The 17,908-nt window shown below is 40.0% G+C and overlaps 1 protein-coding gene and 1 pseudogene across 28 annotated transcripts in view; one reads left to right on the forward strand and one right to left on the reverse strand.

Moving 5' to 3' along the window:
* Positions 1 to 17,908, forward strand: part of WDR64 (WD repeat domain 64) — a 118,077-nt gene that overhangs the window by 82,456 nt on the left and 17,713 nt on the right. For all 28 annotated transcript variants that reach the window (XM_081492888.1, XM_081492886.1, XM_081492884.1 and 25 more), the window contains 4 exons: positions 175 to 317; positions 6,697 to 6,802; positions 13,843 to 13,901; positions 17,137 to 17,246. In XM_081492888.1, the coding sequence (XP_081349014.1) occupies positions 175 to 317; positions 6,697 to 6,802; positions 13,843 to 13,901; positions 17,137 to 17,246 (418 nt within the window). The remainder of the gene's footprint in view (positions 1 to 174; positions 318 to 6,696; positions 6,803 to 13,842; positions 13,902 to 17,136; positions 17,247 to 17,908) is intronic.
* On the reverse strand, positions 259 to 13,678 carry LOC145507089 (protein-L-isoaspartate(D-aspartate) O-methyltransferase-like; annotated as a pseudogene).

Genomic DNA, 17,908 nt, shown 5'->3' on the forward strand with positions numbered 1-17,908 from the left:
CCTGACTGAAGTTCTCTAAGATTAAAAAAAAAAAAATTAAAAAAATTCTAGGGAAAAGAATGTGAGTTGTTTTGTTTTTTTTTTCTATTTTCCTACTTGCTTCCTCTTTTATATTCTATAAAATTTGAAATGCCAAGTACAACAAACACTGGTAACTCACTAATTTTCCAACAGGTGAGCAAACGGATGTTGCTGTGAGAGAGCAACAGCCAGTGGGCAAAAAACATCCTGGAGGCACCAGTGTAACAGATACTCAACCACCACCTATCCTTGTCACTGCACACGAGGACGGACATCTCCGCTTGTGGACTATGGAGGTCAGGGCCTGTCATTTGCCTGGAACAGCAAAGAACGGGAAAGATAAAAAGGATTATTGAATAAACCTTAGCCCCCTAAGGTTCTATATAGCATCTAATTTTATTACTGTTCAATCTTCTAGCCAAATGGCTGGTTTTGCAGTCTCTTCACTGAAAATACTACTCAAAAATTTAGGTCAGTTTTGTAACTCAAAAGATCAAATCATCAAAACTGCTAAGACAACTACTGTATTTCCAGTCTTTCTTTACAATGATCTATGAATACATTCCACTATATATTTCACTGGATATTTAAATAATCAGTTCAGTCACTCAGTCATGTCCAACTCTTTGTAATCCCACGGACTGCAGCACACCAGGCCTCCTTGTCCATCAAAAACTCCCAGAGTTTACTCAAACTCATGTCCATCAGGTCAATGATGCCATCCAACCATCTCATCCTCTGTCATCCCCTTCTCCTGCCTTCAATCTTTCCCAGCATCAGGGTCTTTTCCAATGAGTCAGCTCTTCGCATCAGGTGGCCAAAGGACTGGAGTTTCAGCTTCAGCATCAGTCCTTCCAATGAATATTCAGGACTGATCTCCTTTAAGATGGACTGGTTGGACCTCCTTGCAGTCCAAGGGACTCTCAAGAGTCTTCTCCAACATCACAGTTCAAAAGCATCAATTCTTTGGTGCTCAGCTTTCTTTATAGTCCAACTCTCATATCCATACATGACTACTGGAAAAACCATAGCCTTGACTAGATGGACCTTTGTTGGCAAAGTAATGTCTCTGCTTTTTAATATGCTGTCTAGGTTGGTCATAGCTTTTCTTCTAATCAGCAAGCATTTTTAAATTTCACAGCTGTAGTCACCATCTGCTGTGATTTTGGAGCCAAAAAAAAATAAAGCCTGTCACTGTTTCCATTGCTTCCCCATCGACTTGCCATGAAGTGATAGAGATGAAGTCATGAAGATGGCAGAGTAGAAGGACATGAGCTCATCTTCTGTGAGAACTCCAAAATTACAACTAACTGCTGAACAACCATCAACAGGAGAATGCTGGATCCAACCAAAAAAAGATATCCCATGTCCAAAGGCATAGGAGAAGCCCCAGCAAGATTGTAGGAGGGGTGAAATCACATTTAGAATTGAACACCTTACCCGCCAGAGATGCTTGGAGGGCTCAAACAGACCTTGTGCACACCAGGGCTCAGAGACCCCACAGAGACTGAATCAGAACTGTGTTTGAGTGTTTCCTGTGGAGACAGCAGTGGACTGCTGCAGGGGTAGAGGCTTTGGGTACAGTCGACCTGGGTATGGCATAAGCCCTCTTGGAAGAGGTCGCCATTAACCCCACCATAGAGCTGCCAGATCTTACACAGGACTGGGGAAACAGACGCTTGGAGGGCACAAACAAAACCTTGTGTGCACCAAGACCAGGAGAAAGGAGCAGTGATTCCACTAGAGACTGACCCAGACTTGCCCATGAGTGCCCAGGAGTCTCCATTGGAGGCCTGGGTCAGTGGTAGCCTGTTGCCCAGTTGGGGGCACTGAGTGCAGCAGTGCCTGCATAGGACCTTTTGAAGGAGGTCACCATTATCTTCATTATTTCCACCATAGTTTGGCCTCAGGTCAAACAACAGGGAAGGAACACAGCCCACCCGTCAACAGGAAATCAGATTAAAGATTTACTGAGCATGGCCCCGCCCATCAGAACAAGACTTAGTTTCCCCCACAGTCAGTCTCTCCCGTCAGGAAGCTTCTATAAGCCTCTTATCCCTATCCCACAGAGGGCGGACAGAATGAAAACCACAATCACAGAAAACTAATCAAACTGATCACATGGACCACAGCCTGTCTAACTCAGTGAAACTATGAGCCATGTTGTGTAGGGCCACCCAAGATGGACGAGTCAGGGTGGAGAGTTTTGACAAAACATGGTCCACTGGAGAAGGGAATAGCAAACCACTTCAGTATTCTTTCCTTGAGAACCCCATCAGTTCAGTTCAGTCGCTCAGTCGTGTCCGACTCTTTGCGACCCCATGAACTGCAGCACGCCAGGCCTCTCTGTCCATCACCAACTCCCGGAGTCTACACAAACCCATGTCCATCGAGTCGGTGATGCCATCCAACCATCTCATCCTCTGTCATCCCCTTCTCCTCCCCGCCCCAATCCTACCCAGCATTAGGGTCTTTTCCAATGAGTCAACCCTTCGCGTGAGGTGGCCAAAGTATTGGAGTTTCAGCTTCAACATCAGACCTTCCAATGAACACCCAGGATTGATCTCTTTTTGGATGGATTGATTGGATCTCCTTGCAGTCCAAGGGACTCTCAAGAGTCTTCTCCAACACCACAGTTCAAAAGCATCAATTCTTCGGCGCTCAGCTTTCTTCACCGTCCAACTCTCACATCCATACATGACCACTGGAAAAACCATAGCCTTGACTAGACAGACTTTTGTTGGCAAAGTAATGTCTCTGCTTTTAAATATGCTATCTAGGTTGGCCGTAACCTTCCTTCCAAGGAGTAAGTGTCTTTTAATTTCATGGCTGCAATCACCATCAGCAGTGATCTTGGAGCCCAAAAAAATTAAGTCTGACACTGTTTCCACTGTTTCCCCATCTATTTCCCATGAAGTGATGGGACCAGATACCATGATCTTAGTTTTCTGAACGTTGAGCTTTAAGCCAACTTTTTCACTCTCCTCTTTCACTTTCATCAAGAGGCTCTTTAGTTCTTCTTCACTTTCTGCAATAAGGGTGGGGTCATCTGCATATCTGAGGTTATTGATATTTCTCCCAGCAATCTTGGTTCCAGCTTGTGTTTCTTCCAGCCCAGCGTTTCTCATGATGTACTCTGCATATAAGTTAAATAAGCAGGGTGACATGAACAGTATGAAAAGGCAAAAAGATAGGACACTGAAAGATGAACTTCCCAGGCTTGTAGGTGCCCAATATGCTACTGGAGATCAGTGGAGAAATAACTCCAGAAAGAATGAAGAGATGGAGCCAAAGCAAAAACAACACCCAATTGGAGATGTGACTGGTGATGGAAGTAAAGTCTGATGCTGTAAAGAGCAATACTGCATGGGAACCTGGAATGTTAGGTCTATGAATCAAGGCAAATTGGATGTGTTCAAACAGGAGATAGTAAGAGTGAACATTGATATTTTAGGAATCAGTGAACTAAAATGGACTAGAATGGGGGAATTTAACTCAGATGACCATTGTATCTACTACTGTGGGCAAGAATCCCTTAGAAGAAATGGACTTGACATCATAGTCAAAAAAAGAGTCCAAAATGCAGTCCTTGGATGCAATCTCAAAAGCCGACAGAATGGTATCTGTTCGTTTCCAAGGCAAACCATTCACTAACACAGTAATCCAAGTCTATTCCCTGACCAGTAATGCTGAAGAAGCTGAAGTTGAATGGTTCTATGAAGACCTACAGACCTTCTAGAACTAACACCCAAAAAAGATGTCCTTTTCATTATAGGGGATTGGAATGCTAAAGTAGGAAGTCAAGAGATACCTGGAGTAACAGGCAATTTGGCCTTGGAGTATAAAATGAAGCAGGCCAAAGGCTAATAGAGTTTTGCCAAGAGAACGCACTGGTCATAGCAAACACCCTCTTCCAACAACACAAGAGACGACTCTACACATGGACATCACCAGATGGTCAATACCGAAATCAGATAGAATATATTCTTTGCAGCCAAAGATGGAAAAGCTCTATACAGTCAGCAAAAAAAAGACCAGGAGCTGACTGTGGCTCAGATCATGAATTCCTTATTGCCAAATTCAGACTTATATTGAAGAAAGTAGGGAAAACCACTAGACCATTCAGGTATGATCTAAATCAAATCCTTTATGATTATACAGTGGAAGTGAGAAATAGATTCAGGGGATTAGATCTGATAGACAGAGTGCCTGATGAACTATGGACGGAGGCTCGTGACATTGTACAGGAGGCAATGATCAAGACCATCCCCAATAAAAAGAAATGCAAAAAGGCAAAATGGTTGTCTGAGGAGGCCTTACAAATAGCTGAGAAAAGAAAAGACGTGAAAGGCAAAGGAGAATAGGAAAGATATACCCATTTGAATGCAGAGTTCCAAAGAATAGCAAGGAGAGATAAGAAAGCCTTCCTCAGAGATCAATGCAAAGAAATAGAGGAAAACAACAGAATGGGAAAGACTAGAGATCTCTTCAAGAACATTAGAGATACCAAGGGAACATTTCATGCAAAGATGGGCACAATAAAGGACAGGAATGGTATAGGCCTAACAGAAGCAGGAGATATTAAGAAGAGATGGCAAGAATACACAGAAGAACTATACAAAAAAGATCTTCACGACCCAGATAATCACGATGGTGTGATCATTCACCTAGAGCCAGACATCCTGGAATGTGAAGTCAAGCGGGCCTTAGGAAGCATCACTATGAATAAAGCTAGTGGAGGCGATGGAATTCCAGTTGAGCTGTTTCAAATCTGAAAAGATGATGCTGTGAAAGTACTACACTCAATATGCCAGTAAATTTGGAAAACTCAGCAGTGGCCACAGGTCTGTTAAAGGTCAGTTTTCATTCCAATCCCAAAGAAAGGCACTGCCAAAGAATCCTCAAACTACTGCACAATTGCACTCAACTCACACTAGCAAAGTAATGCTCAAAATTCTCCAAGCCAGGTTTCAACAGTACATGAACTATGAAATTCCAGATGTTCAAGCTGGTTTTAGAAAAGGCAGAGGAACCAGAGATCAAATTGCCAACATCTGTTGGATCATTGAAAAAGCAAGAGAGTTCCAGAAAAACATCTATTTCTGCTTTATTGACTATGCAAAGCCTTTGACTGTGTGGATCACAATAAACTGTGGAAAATTCTTAAAGAGATGGGAATACCAGGCCACCTTACCTGCCTCCTGAGAAATATGTATGGATGTGAGGAATAGCAGAACTGGACATGGAACAACAGACTGGTTCCAAATCGGGAAAGGAGTACATCAAGGCTGTATATTGTCACCCTGCTTATTTAACTTATATGCAGAATACAACATAAGAAATTCCAGGCTGGATGAAGCACAAGCTGGAATCAAGATTTCTAGGAGAAATATCAGTAACTTCAGATGTGCAGACACACCACCCTTGTGGCAGAAAGTGAAGAAGAACTAAAGAGCCTCTTGATGAAAGTGAAAGAGGAGAGTGAAAAAGTTGGCTTAAAATAGCATTCAGAAAACTAAGATTTAAATAACATGATAGTATTAATGATGAATACATCATTAAAAACTGTAAGAACACTGAAATGTGGAATAGCCATGAAATTTTAGCTTTCCAAACTACTGGAAGAAGTTTTTACATTATATGATGGTCCTAAACACTTTACAATGAAGGGACAACTTTCATTTACTGAAAGATTTTAAATGATTTGGGGGTGGAAAGTAGGGCAGGGGGTTTGAATTAGGTGGACAGAAATGACAGAAGTAAGGATCTTGAGCAGACTGATGATGGTGAACAGCAAGGAAGGTGGCATCACTTATAAGATTCATTTCCAGAGGGCAACCCAGAAAACAGCAAGTTTTGTATGGCAGATAGTGAAGGTCGACAACAGAACAGAACAGCATACTGTCTGCTGTATAAAACCTCCAACTTGATCAGTTGATTCTAACTTATTAGTGAGAAACTCTTGGTTTGAAAATGCTATGAAATGCTGTAAACAATAATTTTCCCTGAGACAATCCAGTTATTGGAGCAGTGACGTTTCCCCCTCAACCCCCAATAGGTAAATAATAAAAGTGTGAGAACAATAGGAGGAGAAAATACTATATTCAACTAAATCTCAGGAAACAAGTAGCAGATTCAAAACTTTTCTTCCTATGTTTTGACTTATTCTCCAAGTAAGTACAGAAATGTGTATGAAAGTCAGTGATGACTTACACTAAGCACTGAAAAACAATCTGTCAAATTTGAATCTCTTGCAATCTGTCTCGTACCAATATTCAAAAATAGATATTTCTGAAAGAACAAATACAATATTCTGGCTTAAAGTAAGTGAGAAACACTTAAATCTGAAAATCATGTTTATTTAAAAGAAGAATATGTCACTGGAAAGGGGTTGAGGAACTGCATGAAGAGGGTTATTGGAAGCGACAGAAAACAGCCTACAAGTATAGAGGTGACCTGCAGTAATGAGAGTCTAGATGGTTATCATTAACAGTTGACCCCACTTTTACTAATATTTAGTTTCAAGGAAATAAGTCCCTATAGATAGTTTCAAATTATTTTTATTACAAAGAAGAGAAATCATGTTATAATTAGTAGATAGCTGTTGGGATAAATTATCTATAAACTCAACTCCAATACTCATGTTCATATAATTTATTACCATATTTTATACAGGGAAGACTACTGAAAGATATTCTACCTTTCACAAAACATGCTGCCATTTCTCTGACATCGCTGTTCACTGATTCATGTGCAAGAGTACTACTGACTGGAAATATGGGTAAGTCACTGCTGTTATGCAGTTGGCCACAGGTATCTTAACAACCTACATGATATAAAAATGGGTATAGGATAACACCGTGACATTTACTGAAACAAAAGGAAGGATGCCCAAGCCGCCAAGTAAACAGAAGAATGATAGGATGTCAGGAGAACCTATTTCATTCCCAGCTCTGTATTTAAAGCATGACAGATGATTTCTTCTGTCTTTAAATTTGGTTTAGGACTGTTGTTGTTCACTTGCTCAGCTGTGTCCGACTTTTTGCGACCCCGTGGACTGCAGCATGACAGGCTTCCCTGTCCATCACCATCTCCCGGAGCTCGCTCAAAATCATGTCCATTGAGTCAGTGATGCCATCCAAGCATCTCATCCTCTGTCATCCCCTTCTCCTGTCTTCAATCTTTCCCAGCATCAGGGTCTTTACTAATCAGTCAGGTCTTTGAATCAGGTGGCCAAAGAATCAGAGTTTCAGCTTCAGCATCAGTCCTTCCAATCAATATTCAGGAAGGATTTCCTTTAGGATTGATTGGTTTGATCTCTTTGCTGTCCAAGGGACTCTCTCAAGTCTTAGCCAACACAACAGTTCAAAAACATCAATTCTTCAGCACTCAGCCATAATTATGGTCCAACTCTCACATCCACACATTACTGGAAAAACCACAGCTTTGACTATATGAATATTTGATGGCAATGTAATATTTCTGCTTTTTAATATGCTGTCTAGGTTGGTCATAGCTTTTCTTCCAAGGAGCAAGCATCTTTTAATTTCATGGCTGCAGTCACCATCTACAGTGATTTTGGAGCCCAAGAAAATAAAGTCTATCACTGTTTTCATTGTTTCCCCGTCTATTTGCCATGAAATGATGTGACATGATGCTATGATCTTCATTTTTTGAATGTTGAGTTTTAAGCCAGTTTTTTCACTCTCCTCTTTCAATTTAATCAAGAGGCTCTTTGGTTCTTCTTCACTTTCTGCCACAAGGGTGGTGTCATCTGCATATCTGAGGTTATTGATATTTCTCCCAGCAATCTTGATTCCAGCTTGTGCTTCATCCAGCCCAGCATTTCTCATGTTGTGCTGATGGTGATTGCAGCCATGAAATTAAGAAATGCTTACTCCTTGGAAGGAAGGTTATGGCCAATCTAGATACCATATTTAAAAGCAGAGACATTACTTTGCCAACAAAAGTCCATCTAGTCAAGGCTATGGTTTTTCCAGTGGTCATGTATGGATGTGAGAGTTGGACAGTGAAGAAAGTGGAGCGCCGCAGAATTGATGCTTTTGAACTGTGGTGTTGGAGAAGACTCTTGAGAGTCCTTTGGACTGCAAGGAGGTCCAACCAGTCCATCCTAAAGGAGATCAGTCCTGGGTGTTCATTGGAAAGACTGATGTTGAAGCTGAAACTCCAATACTTTGGCCACCTCATGCGAAGGGTTGACTCATTGGAAAAGACCCTAATGCTGCGTAGGATTGGGGGCAGGAGGAGAAGGGGACGACAGAGGATGAGATGGTTGGATGGCATCACTGAGTCAATGGACATGGGTTTGTGTAGACTCCGGGAGTTGGTGATGGACAGGGAGGCCTTGCATGCTGTAATTCATGGGGTCACAAAGAGTCGGACAAGACTCAGCGACTGAACTGAACTGAACTTATTCTGCATATAAGTTAAATAAGCAGGGTGACAATATACAGCCTTGATGTACTCCTTTCCCGATTTGGAACCAGTCTGTTGTTTCATGTCCAGTTCTAACTGTTGCTTCTTGACCTGCATAAAGGTTTCACAGGAGGCAGGTAAGGTGATATAGTATTCCTATCTCTTGAAAAATTTTCCACAGTTTGTTGTGACCCATGCAAAGGCTTTAGCGTAGTCAAGCAGAAGTATATATTTTTCTGGGATTCTCTTGCTTTTCCTATGATCCAAAAGTTTTTGGCAATTTGATCTCTGGTTCTCCTGCCTTTTCTAAATTCAGCTCGAACATCTGGGAGTTCTTGGTTCACATACTGTTGAAGCCTAGCTTGGAGAATTTTCAGCATTACTTTGCTAGCATGTGAAATGAGTGCAATTGTGGGGTAGTTTGAACATTCCTTGGCATTGCACTTCTTTAGGATTGGGATGAAAACTGACCTTTTCCAGTCCTGTGGCCACTGCGGAGTTTTCCAAATTTGCTGGCTTATTGAGTGTAGCACTTTCATAGCATCATCTTTTTGGATTTGAAATAGCTCAGCTGGAATTTCATCATATTCACTAGCTTGCTCGTACTGATTCTTCCTAAGACCCACTTGACTTTGTACTCCAGGATGTCTGGCTCTAGGTAAGTGGTCACACCATTGTGGTTATCTGGATCATTAAGATTTTTTTTGTATAGTTCTTCTGTATATTTTTGCCACCTCTTCTTAATATCTTCTGTTTCTGTTAGGTCCATACCGTTTCTGTACTTTATTGTGCCCATCTTTGCATGAAATGTTCCCTTGGTGTCTCTAATTCTCTTTCCAACTCTATTGTTTTCCTCTATTTTCTTTGCATTGTTCACTTAGGAAGGCTTTCTTATATCTCCTTGCTATTTGTTGGAACACTGCATTCAGATGGGCATATCTTTCTTTTCTCCTTTGTCTTTTGCTTCTCTTCTCTTCTCACATATTTGTAAGGTCTCCTCAGACAATCATTTGGCCTTTTCGCATTTCTTTTTCTTGGGGATGGTTTTGATCACCACCTCCTGTACCATGTTATGAACCTCTGTCCATAGTTCTTCAGGCACTCTATCAGATCTAATCCCTTGAATCTATTTGTCACTTCCACTGTATAATCATAAGGAATTTGATTTAAGTCACACCTGAATGGGGCAGTGGTTTTCCCTACTTTCTTCAATTTAAGTCTGCTGCTGCTGCTTCTGCTAAGTCGCTTCAGTCGTGTCCGACTCTGTGTGACCCCATAGACGGCAGCCCACCAGGCTCCGCCATCCCTGGGATTCTCCAGGCAAGAATACTTGAGTGGGTTGCCATTTCCTTCTCCAGTGCATGAACGGGAAAAGTGAAAGTGAAGTCGCTCAGTCGTGTCCGACTCTTAGCAACCCCATGGACTATAGCCTACCAGGCTCCTCCATCCACGGGATTTTCCAGACAAGAGTACTGGAGTGGGGTGCCGTTGCCTTCCCCGAATTTAAGTCTAAACGTGGCAATAAGGAGTTCATGATCTGAGCCACAGTCAGCTCCCGGTCTTGTTTTCGTTGACTGTATAGTGATTCCATCTTCAGCTGCAAAGAATATATTTTATCTGATTTTGGTATGGACCATCTGGTGATGTCCATGTGTAGAGTCATCTTTTGTGTTGTTGGAAGAGGATGTTTGCTATAACTAGTGCATTCTCTTGGTAAAACTCTGTTAGCCTTTGCCTTGCTTCATTTAGTACTCCAAAGCCAAACTTGCCTGGCCCTCCACGTATCTCTTGATTTCCTACTTTTGCATTCCAGTCCCCTAAAATGAAAAGGATATTTTTATTGGTGTTAGTTCTAGAAGGTCTTGTAGGTCTTCATAGAACCATTCAACTTCAGCTTCTTCAGCTTTATTGGTTGGGGCATAGACCTGGATTACTGTGATAGTGAATGGTTTCTTTGGAAATGAATAGAGATCATTCTGCTGTTTTTGAGATTGCATCCAAGTACTACATTTCAGACTCTTCTGCTGACTATGATGGCTGCTCCATTTCTTCTAAGGGATTCTTGCCCACAGTAGTAGATATAATGGTCAGCTGAATTAAATTTGTCCATTCCAGTCCATTTTAGTTCACTGATTCCTAAAATGTGAATGTTCACTCTTGCCATCTCCTGTTTGACCACTTCCAATTTGCCTTGATTCATAGACCTAACATACCAGGTTCCTATGCAATATTTTCCTTTACAGCATCAGACTTTACTTTCACCACAGGATACACCCACAGCTGGGAGTTCTTTCTGCTTTGGTTCAGGCTCTTCATTCATTCTGGACCCATTTCTCCATTGATCTCCAGTAGCATATTGGGCACCTACCAACCTGGGGAGTTCATCTTTCAGTGTCACATCTTTTTGCCTTTTCACACTGTTCATAGAGTTCTCAAGGCAAGAATGCTGAAGTGGTTTGCCATTCCCTTCTCCAGTAGACCACGTTTTGTCAGAACTCTCCACCATGACCCATCCATCTTGGGTGGCCCTACATGGTATGGCTCATAGTTCCTTTGATTTAGACAAGGCTGTGATCTATGTAATCAGTTTGGTTCACTTCCTGTGATTGTGGTTTTCACTCTGTCTCCCTCTGATGGATGAGGATTAGAGGCTTGTTGAAGCTTCATGGTGGGAGGGACTGGCGGTGGGGAAATCTGGGTCTTCTTCTGGTGGGCAAGGCCATGGTCAGTAAACCTTAAATCCAATTTTCTGCTGATGGGTGGAGCTGTGTTCCCTCCCTGTAGTTTGGGCTAATAGCATAATGGTGACCTCCTTCAAAGGGACTTATGCCAGCATGCCGTGGTTCCACAAACCATTTAGTCAGTGCCCCTGACCCCACAGCAGGCCACTGTTGACTCGTGCTCCACCAGAGACTCCTGGACACTCACAGGCAAGACTGGCTCAGTCTCTTGTGGGGTCACTGCTCCTTTCTCCTGGGTCCTGGTGAGCATAAGGTTTTGTTGTGCCCCCAAATAGTCTGCTTCCCCAGTCCTGTAGGAGTTCTGTATAGGACTCCCACCCCCTTATTTGCATATTAGGAATAATGTAAAGATTTTATTTATAATCTTAAAAGGGTTATGTTGCATTAACCTTCATTCTAAAGGGAGTCATGCACAAGAAGAAAGGGATTATTTGTTCTTTATGAGGGACTTTTATTGTTATAACCAATATAGTTGGTCTTAATTCTTTCATGTAACACTATTCTTTTTTGTAAAGCTTCCTTCCTATTTCCTCTCTTCTTTTGAATTAAGCCTAAGCTTTCTTTTCTTCTCTCAAGCTTAGCCTACATTACCCTTCTTTCTATTTTCTAATGTAATCTTGAGATCTGGATCCAGATATTGCTATTACACTAATATTTAAATTTTATGTCTCCTCTTTTAAAAACTAATTTTTCATTTCAAAAGTTACCTTACAAAAGCCTCAACGTATTATTTTGTATCAACAATTACCTGAGTCTTCTGGAGATTGTAGAAAATAATTACTTATGTTTGCATTCAGTATTACCAGTAGATTTACAACATTTATTTAAAACTATATTTATTTAAATGAACTTATTTACAAAATAGAAACAGACACAGAGACAGAAAACAAACTCATGGTTACCAAATGGGAAAGTGGGGGAGGAGGGAAAAATTAGGGTAAATTAGGAGCTTGAGATCATCAGATAAAAACTACTACATATAAAACAGACAAACAACAAGGTCCTACTGTAGAGCACAGTATACAGTAATGGAAACAGTGACAGACTTTATTTTCTTGGGCTCCAAAATCACTGTGGATGGTGAGTGCAGCCATGAAAACAAAAGATGCTTGCTCCTTGGAAGAAAAGCTATGACAAACCTAGACAGTATATTCAAAAGCAAAGACAACACTTTACCGACAAAGGTCCATATAGTCAAAGCTATGGTTTTTCAAGTAGTTAAGTATGGATGTGCAACTGAACTATAAAGAAGGCTGAGCACTGAAGAATTGATGTTTTTGAACTGTGGTGTTGGAGAAGACTTTTGAGAGAGTCCCTTGGACTGCACGGAGATAAAAAACCAGTTAATCCTAAAGCAAATCAATCCTGAATATGCACTGGAAGGAGTGTTGCTGAAGCTGAAACTCCAATACTTTGGCCACCTGGTGTGAAGACCCAACTCATTGGAAAAGACCCTGATGTTGGGAAAGATTGAAGGCAGAAGGAGAAGAGAACGACAGAAGATGAGATGGCTGGATGGCATCACTGATTCAATGGACGTAAGTTCGAGCAGACTCTGGGAGACTGTGAAGGACAGGGAAGCCTGGTGTGCTGCAGTCCATGGGGTTGCAAAGAGTCGGACAAAACTGAGTGACTGAACAACAACTGTATAGCACTGGGAATTATATTCAACATCTTGCAGCAAACTACGATGGAAAATAATCTGTAAAAGGATACGCCTATATAACTGAATCACCTTTCTGTTCACATCACAACATTGTGAGATTTCATTTTGACACTGCCAACACGTAGCTTGTCACATTACTCCGATATCTGATTTTCACCTGCAGATTACTTGTAATATCAATCTTCTGGCAGGCTTTAACTGGTCTATTAGTGCCTGGGGACACAGCTGGCTCTGTGGCTCCTACATGAATAGCACCATAAGGGGCTTCTTCAGCATACTCGATCTTCCACCTCCCACAAGCAGCTGCAGTCTCCCTGGAAACAAAAGCATTGGATCATCCTTTCCGACATTATTTACTGAATAGTTTAGTAGCCCTTTAATGTAATCAATTCCTATGACTTGTCCACTAGACCCAACCATACATGCAAAACATGCAGTTTAAGGGTCCCACTTCCAGCTCCAACAGCTTTAGCTCCTTCATGCAGCTGATCAAACAGAAGTTCTAGTACATATGCATGCATATGTGAAGTACTAATTGTTGCTTGGAACCCCATAGAGTATGAAGAATCCATATAAAGGTTTCATTTTGCATAGTGAGAACAGTCTGAGGCCAACATTACTTCAAATACTTTGCCTTGAGGATTCCGTTTTTGTGGAGGTTGTGGATTAGCTCTCAGGGGCTAGCACCACCAGATTTCCAGGCCATTGCTAAGAACACTCGGAGCAGGTACAGAACCAGTGCAGCAATGGTGCCTTGCGGTGTCTCCAAGAGTGAGACCACCTCCCACATGGTCACCACCCTGCTCGACTCTCTGCTGTACCTGCTGTGGTGGCACTACACCTCTCAGATACTATTTTATTTACCATTTAAAATGTTTGAATCAAAACAACTTGATCAAAACAAGTCTGAGTAGTATTAATAATTACTTAGACAAGAGACTATCTAATTAAAAACTCCAATGTTTCAATTTCATACAGAAGGACACACAATCCTTTGCAGTATCAGTTCCTTCTTGGAATCACCTCATGATGAAAAGGTAAGAACTTCAGTTTTAGTTTAATTACTGAATCAAGACATTTACTGAGCATTTCTCTGTGCCAAATGCCACAAAAGATAGAAATACAGGACAAGACTACCTACTCTCAAGTCATATGTGATACTACTGAAACTTAAGCTATATGACAAATAACAGTGGTCTACTGGAGAATATAGGGGATGAATGAGTGAGTGAGCAAACAAGCCATTGGTCATCCTGCATCTACTTCATGTTTTGACTTATTTGTTAGAGTCTGCCCAGAGCTTAAGAGCATCATACCTCATGCAGTCCTCCACAGTCATTGCCTTTATCTTATACAACTTCGTAGAAGGAAGTTTCATAACCTTTCCTAGAAACCCAACCTGGTATCCATACATTATTATTTTCAAGAAACTCTTCCCCTCTAGTCTAAAATCACTCTTATGATTAAATATGTTGTTCTATTTTTAGTGTTAATGCAATGTAAATGTCACCATCCTTAGTTGATAACCATTTAAATATGTACTTCCTGGGACTTCCCTGGCAGTCCAATGTTTAAGATTCCATGCTCCCATTGCAAGGGGAGCGGGTTCAAACCCTGATTGGGGAACTAAGACACCAGATGCCTCGCAGCATGGCTAAAAAAACAAATGCACTTCTTGTGTGTGTGTGTGGATATGCCAATATATCTACATATACTATAAAAATTCAAGATTAATTAAAGACTACAGCAAGGAAGCACTGTTTTATCATAGGTTTATTTCCCTGTAAGTTAATACTTCAAATCCAAAAGCCAAATAGTAGCTTAAACAGCAATGTTTTGCTTCTGGATTACAGATATTAATATTAATGCATGGATACATTGATTAGGATGGGATTCCTTGCAGAGTGTTTTAGAACACTTATTATTTCAAACATTATCTCATTTGATCTACAGAGTTTTTGTTTCCAAGAACCCATTATAGATTTTATAAAGTTCAGATACTTAGCTTCAGTATGACTATCTTCAGTTTGCAGAAGGGAAATCAGAAAGCAACTTGCCTGGGATCACATCATAGTTAATGATGAAGACAGAGCCAGAACCAGGGTTCCTGTCCTCTAATCCAATGCTCTTTCCACATGTAATACATACCACCAGCAAATGGAAAGCACTAAGTTTCAACTTACTGTATCAACTATATGGCATACTGTGAGAGGAACAAAAACAATCATATGCCTGAATCATGTATGAGAAGAAGGTTATCTAATCATTTTCTCTTACTTATGATAATTATCAATATTCTCATATTAATTTTAGCAGATAAAAAATACAATTCAAAACCTACATTTTCACAAATGGACTTCCTACAAACTGGCAACCGAGACCTTTCAAAATTCAGAGAAAATATTTAAAACAAAGTTATGTGTTGATATTGAATTAGAATAATAGTGGGATTGATTTTTAAAAGCATTTTCACCAATTGAAAAGAAGAGGATCTATTTTAATAACATATCTAAATTCTTCCCTATCCAACCTCATTTCAACCTTCTCTTTATTTGAACAATGTGATTTTCTAATTTGTATCTGGCTGCCTATTTATAAATGCACAAGGGACTCTGGTCATAAAATGCCTCATTATTACATACACTAATATGTACCATGCATTAAACAAGATTCAGTTATGGATTACAACTACAGTGAAAACTTAATAAGTCAGCCTATAAATCAGAGGTTAATCTGGTCCTCTTGAGACAATACCGTTTAAAAGATGATCCATGGAATACCAAGTCTAAGAGATACAGTAGTCAAAGTCTATCTACATAAAGAGAAATAATATATCATATATTCACATGCTTACAGAAAGAAAGTTTTATTCAGTGTTTTTTCTAATTACTAGTTGTAATACACTAGGGGGAGTCATAAAATCAATTAAGTAAGTGGCAAGCAGTACTTTTGTGAAAATAGAAGAGAATGGAGTGGAATGAAATATTGGGTTGGCCAAAAGGTGTGTTTGGCTTTTTCCATATCATCTTATGGAAAAAGCCAAACACACCTTTTGGCCAATGCAATACAACAGAATAGAACAACAGACAGTATCAATTGTGCATTATACACAATATAGATTAAGTATCCTTTGTGAAGGATACTAAAACTTGTTTCAGATGCATGTGCAGGTACCACATGTGTTTACTGGGTCATGAAGTAAAATGTATTTCTTACTATAGATATGGTCCATATTAATGAAATCCTTGCCTTAAGAGAATTCCATCCCAAGGCAGAGAAAGAACCTTTGGGCAACCAAAGTTCTTGAAAAGCTTTGAGAAAATAAGTAGAAGGATGTAGATTTTACCCTGGTTCTCTAAGAATAGGGAACTGAATTAGGTCAAGAAATCTTGGAAGAATTGTGCCTAACTTACTATGTTAAAGTCTAAATGAATTTGGGTCTCATAGAACTCTGAGCTGCCAGAATTCTAGCTCCCACATAGATGGCTGGCAAGAAGTAAGGTCTTAGTCTGGATTCATCAGTAACAGAGAGGGAACATGTTTTATGGGGATATTACTACAGAATAAGTCTCCCAATTGACAACTCTAGTTCACATGGTTTAAAAATTTCTTCTGGAGCCCATTTAGAGGCTCTAAACTTGAGGATAAGTCACATCCTGAAGTGTCAAGATGTCTTTGCGAGAGAATGAGCTGGGTCCAATCCTTTTGTCAATTCTTTGTGGTATGTAAGTAACATATATATCCCCCAATCACCACCAACACCCCCCTTCCAAAACAAACAAAAAAATAATTAGCCAGGGATCTCTGGATAAAACTTGGAAATAGGAAAAGTCTTCTTGCCAATCTTCCCTTTGGTCATCTTCTTTTAACTCTGCTTTCTCCTGCTCCTGATTATATTATATATAATATTACTATATTATATTATATAGTCCCCCCACAACCCTTCTCCTAAGGATTTTCTTTCATCTAGTCTTCTACTAGTTTTCAACTAAATGAATTGCTAATCCTCAGTTAAATGATAAGATGCTAAAGGTGTAAGATATGTCCTGTCCCACGGATATACATAGATTAACAAATATCTAAAAATAGAATTTTTGGTACCTCAACAAGCAATAGAAGAGATAACTGGGGTGGGGATTTCACTGTCTTGCACAAATGTCTACACCATTCATTCATTAGCTTAGCTCTTTAATGATTAACGTTTTTGTTCAAGATTGTATTTGGATCAGTACGTACTTATTATAAGAGATATGCTTTATTGTTGCTGTCTAGAAATTCAAGCAGCTTCTTGCCTGGCGTGCTCATTCATTAGAAATTGTTCAAATAATCTATGTAGAAGAGAAACAAGTGGTACTTACTGCCTCCATCGATGGCTCAGTAAGGTATGGACCTTCATATTGTGAATTCAGGTTGTATGAGGTAAAGGATTTTAAGCTAAACTTTGAGCATATACCATAAGTGGAATCTTGATTAGCTGATTAAAACAAATAAAAGGTGGCACCAAAGGGCTTTGAGAAGGTAGTCACTAATTTGCAATTTTCCACACTCAAGAAAATGAGATGCCATGCTCATCAACACTAAAAGGTATACTTTCAACACAAGTGTTCTTGTAGATTTATTTCAAATCATTAAGCAATATGGGTAGCTCAGAGAGATAGGCCCAAGCCCAGGGAAGACTACAGGATACATAGGATGAGAAGTCATTACAAAATATAGGAAAGAACAACTAATACTGAGAAAAGTGAAAGTGAAGTAATTGTTTCAATGAAAATGTAATTGACATTAAAAGTCTACTTGTTTTTGTGGTTCTTTTCTTCCTTGGTTGCTCCTCTTACTTCAGAGGGGTGAGCACAGTGCTACCATTGGAGCAAACATATGATTTACTAGGACTGTAATCAATTATAATCTCTAGAAAGCCTCCCCTTAGGATCAGTTTTTTTAAAAACTGAGGTTTTAAATAATATTATATTAGTTTCAGTTATACAACATAATGATTCAATATATGCATATATTGTAAAAGGATCACCTTAATAAGTCAACACTT

Source organism: Giraffa tippelskirchi, chromosome 5, assembly GCF_054371585.1.
Source record: "Giraffa tippelskirchi isolate mGirTip1 chromosome 5, T2T-mGirTip1v1.2.pri, whole genome shotgun sequence".
Taxonomy (NCBI): Eukaryota; Metazoa; Chordata; class Mammalia; order Artiodactyla; family Giraffidae; genus Giraffa; species Giraffa tippelskirchi.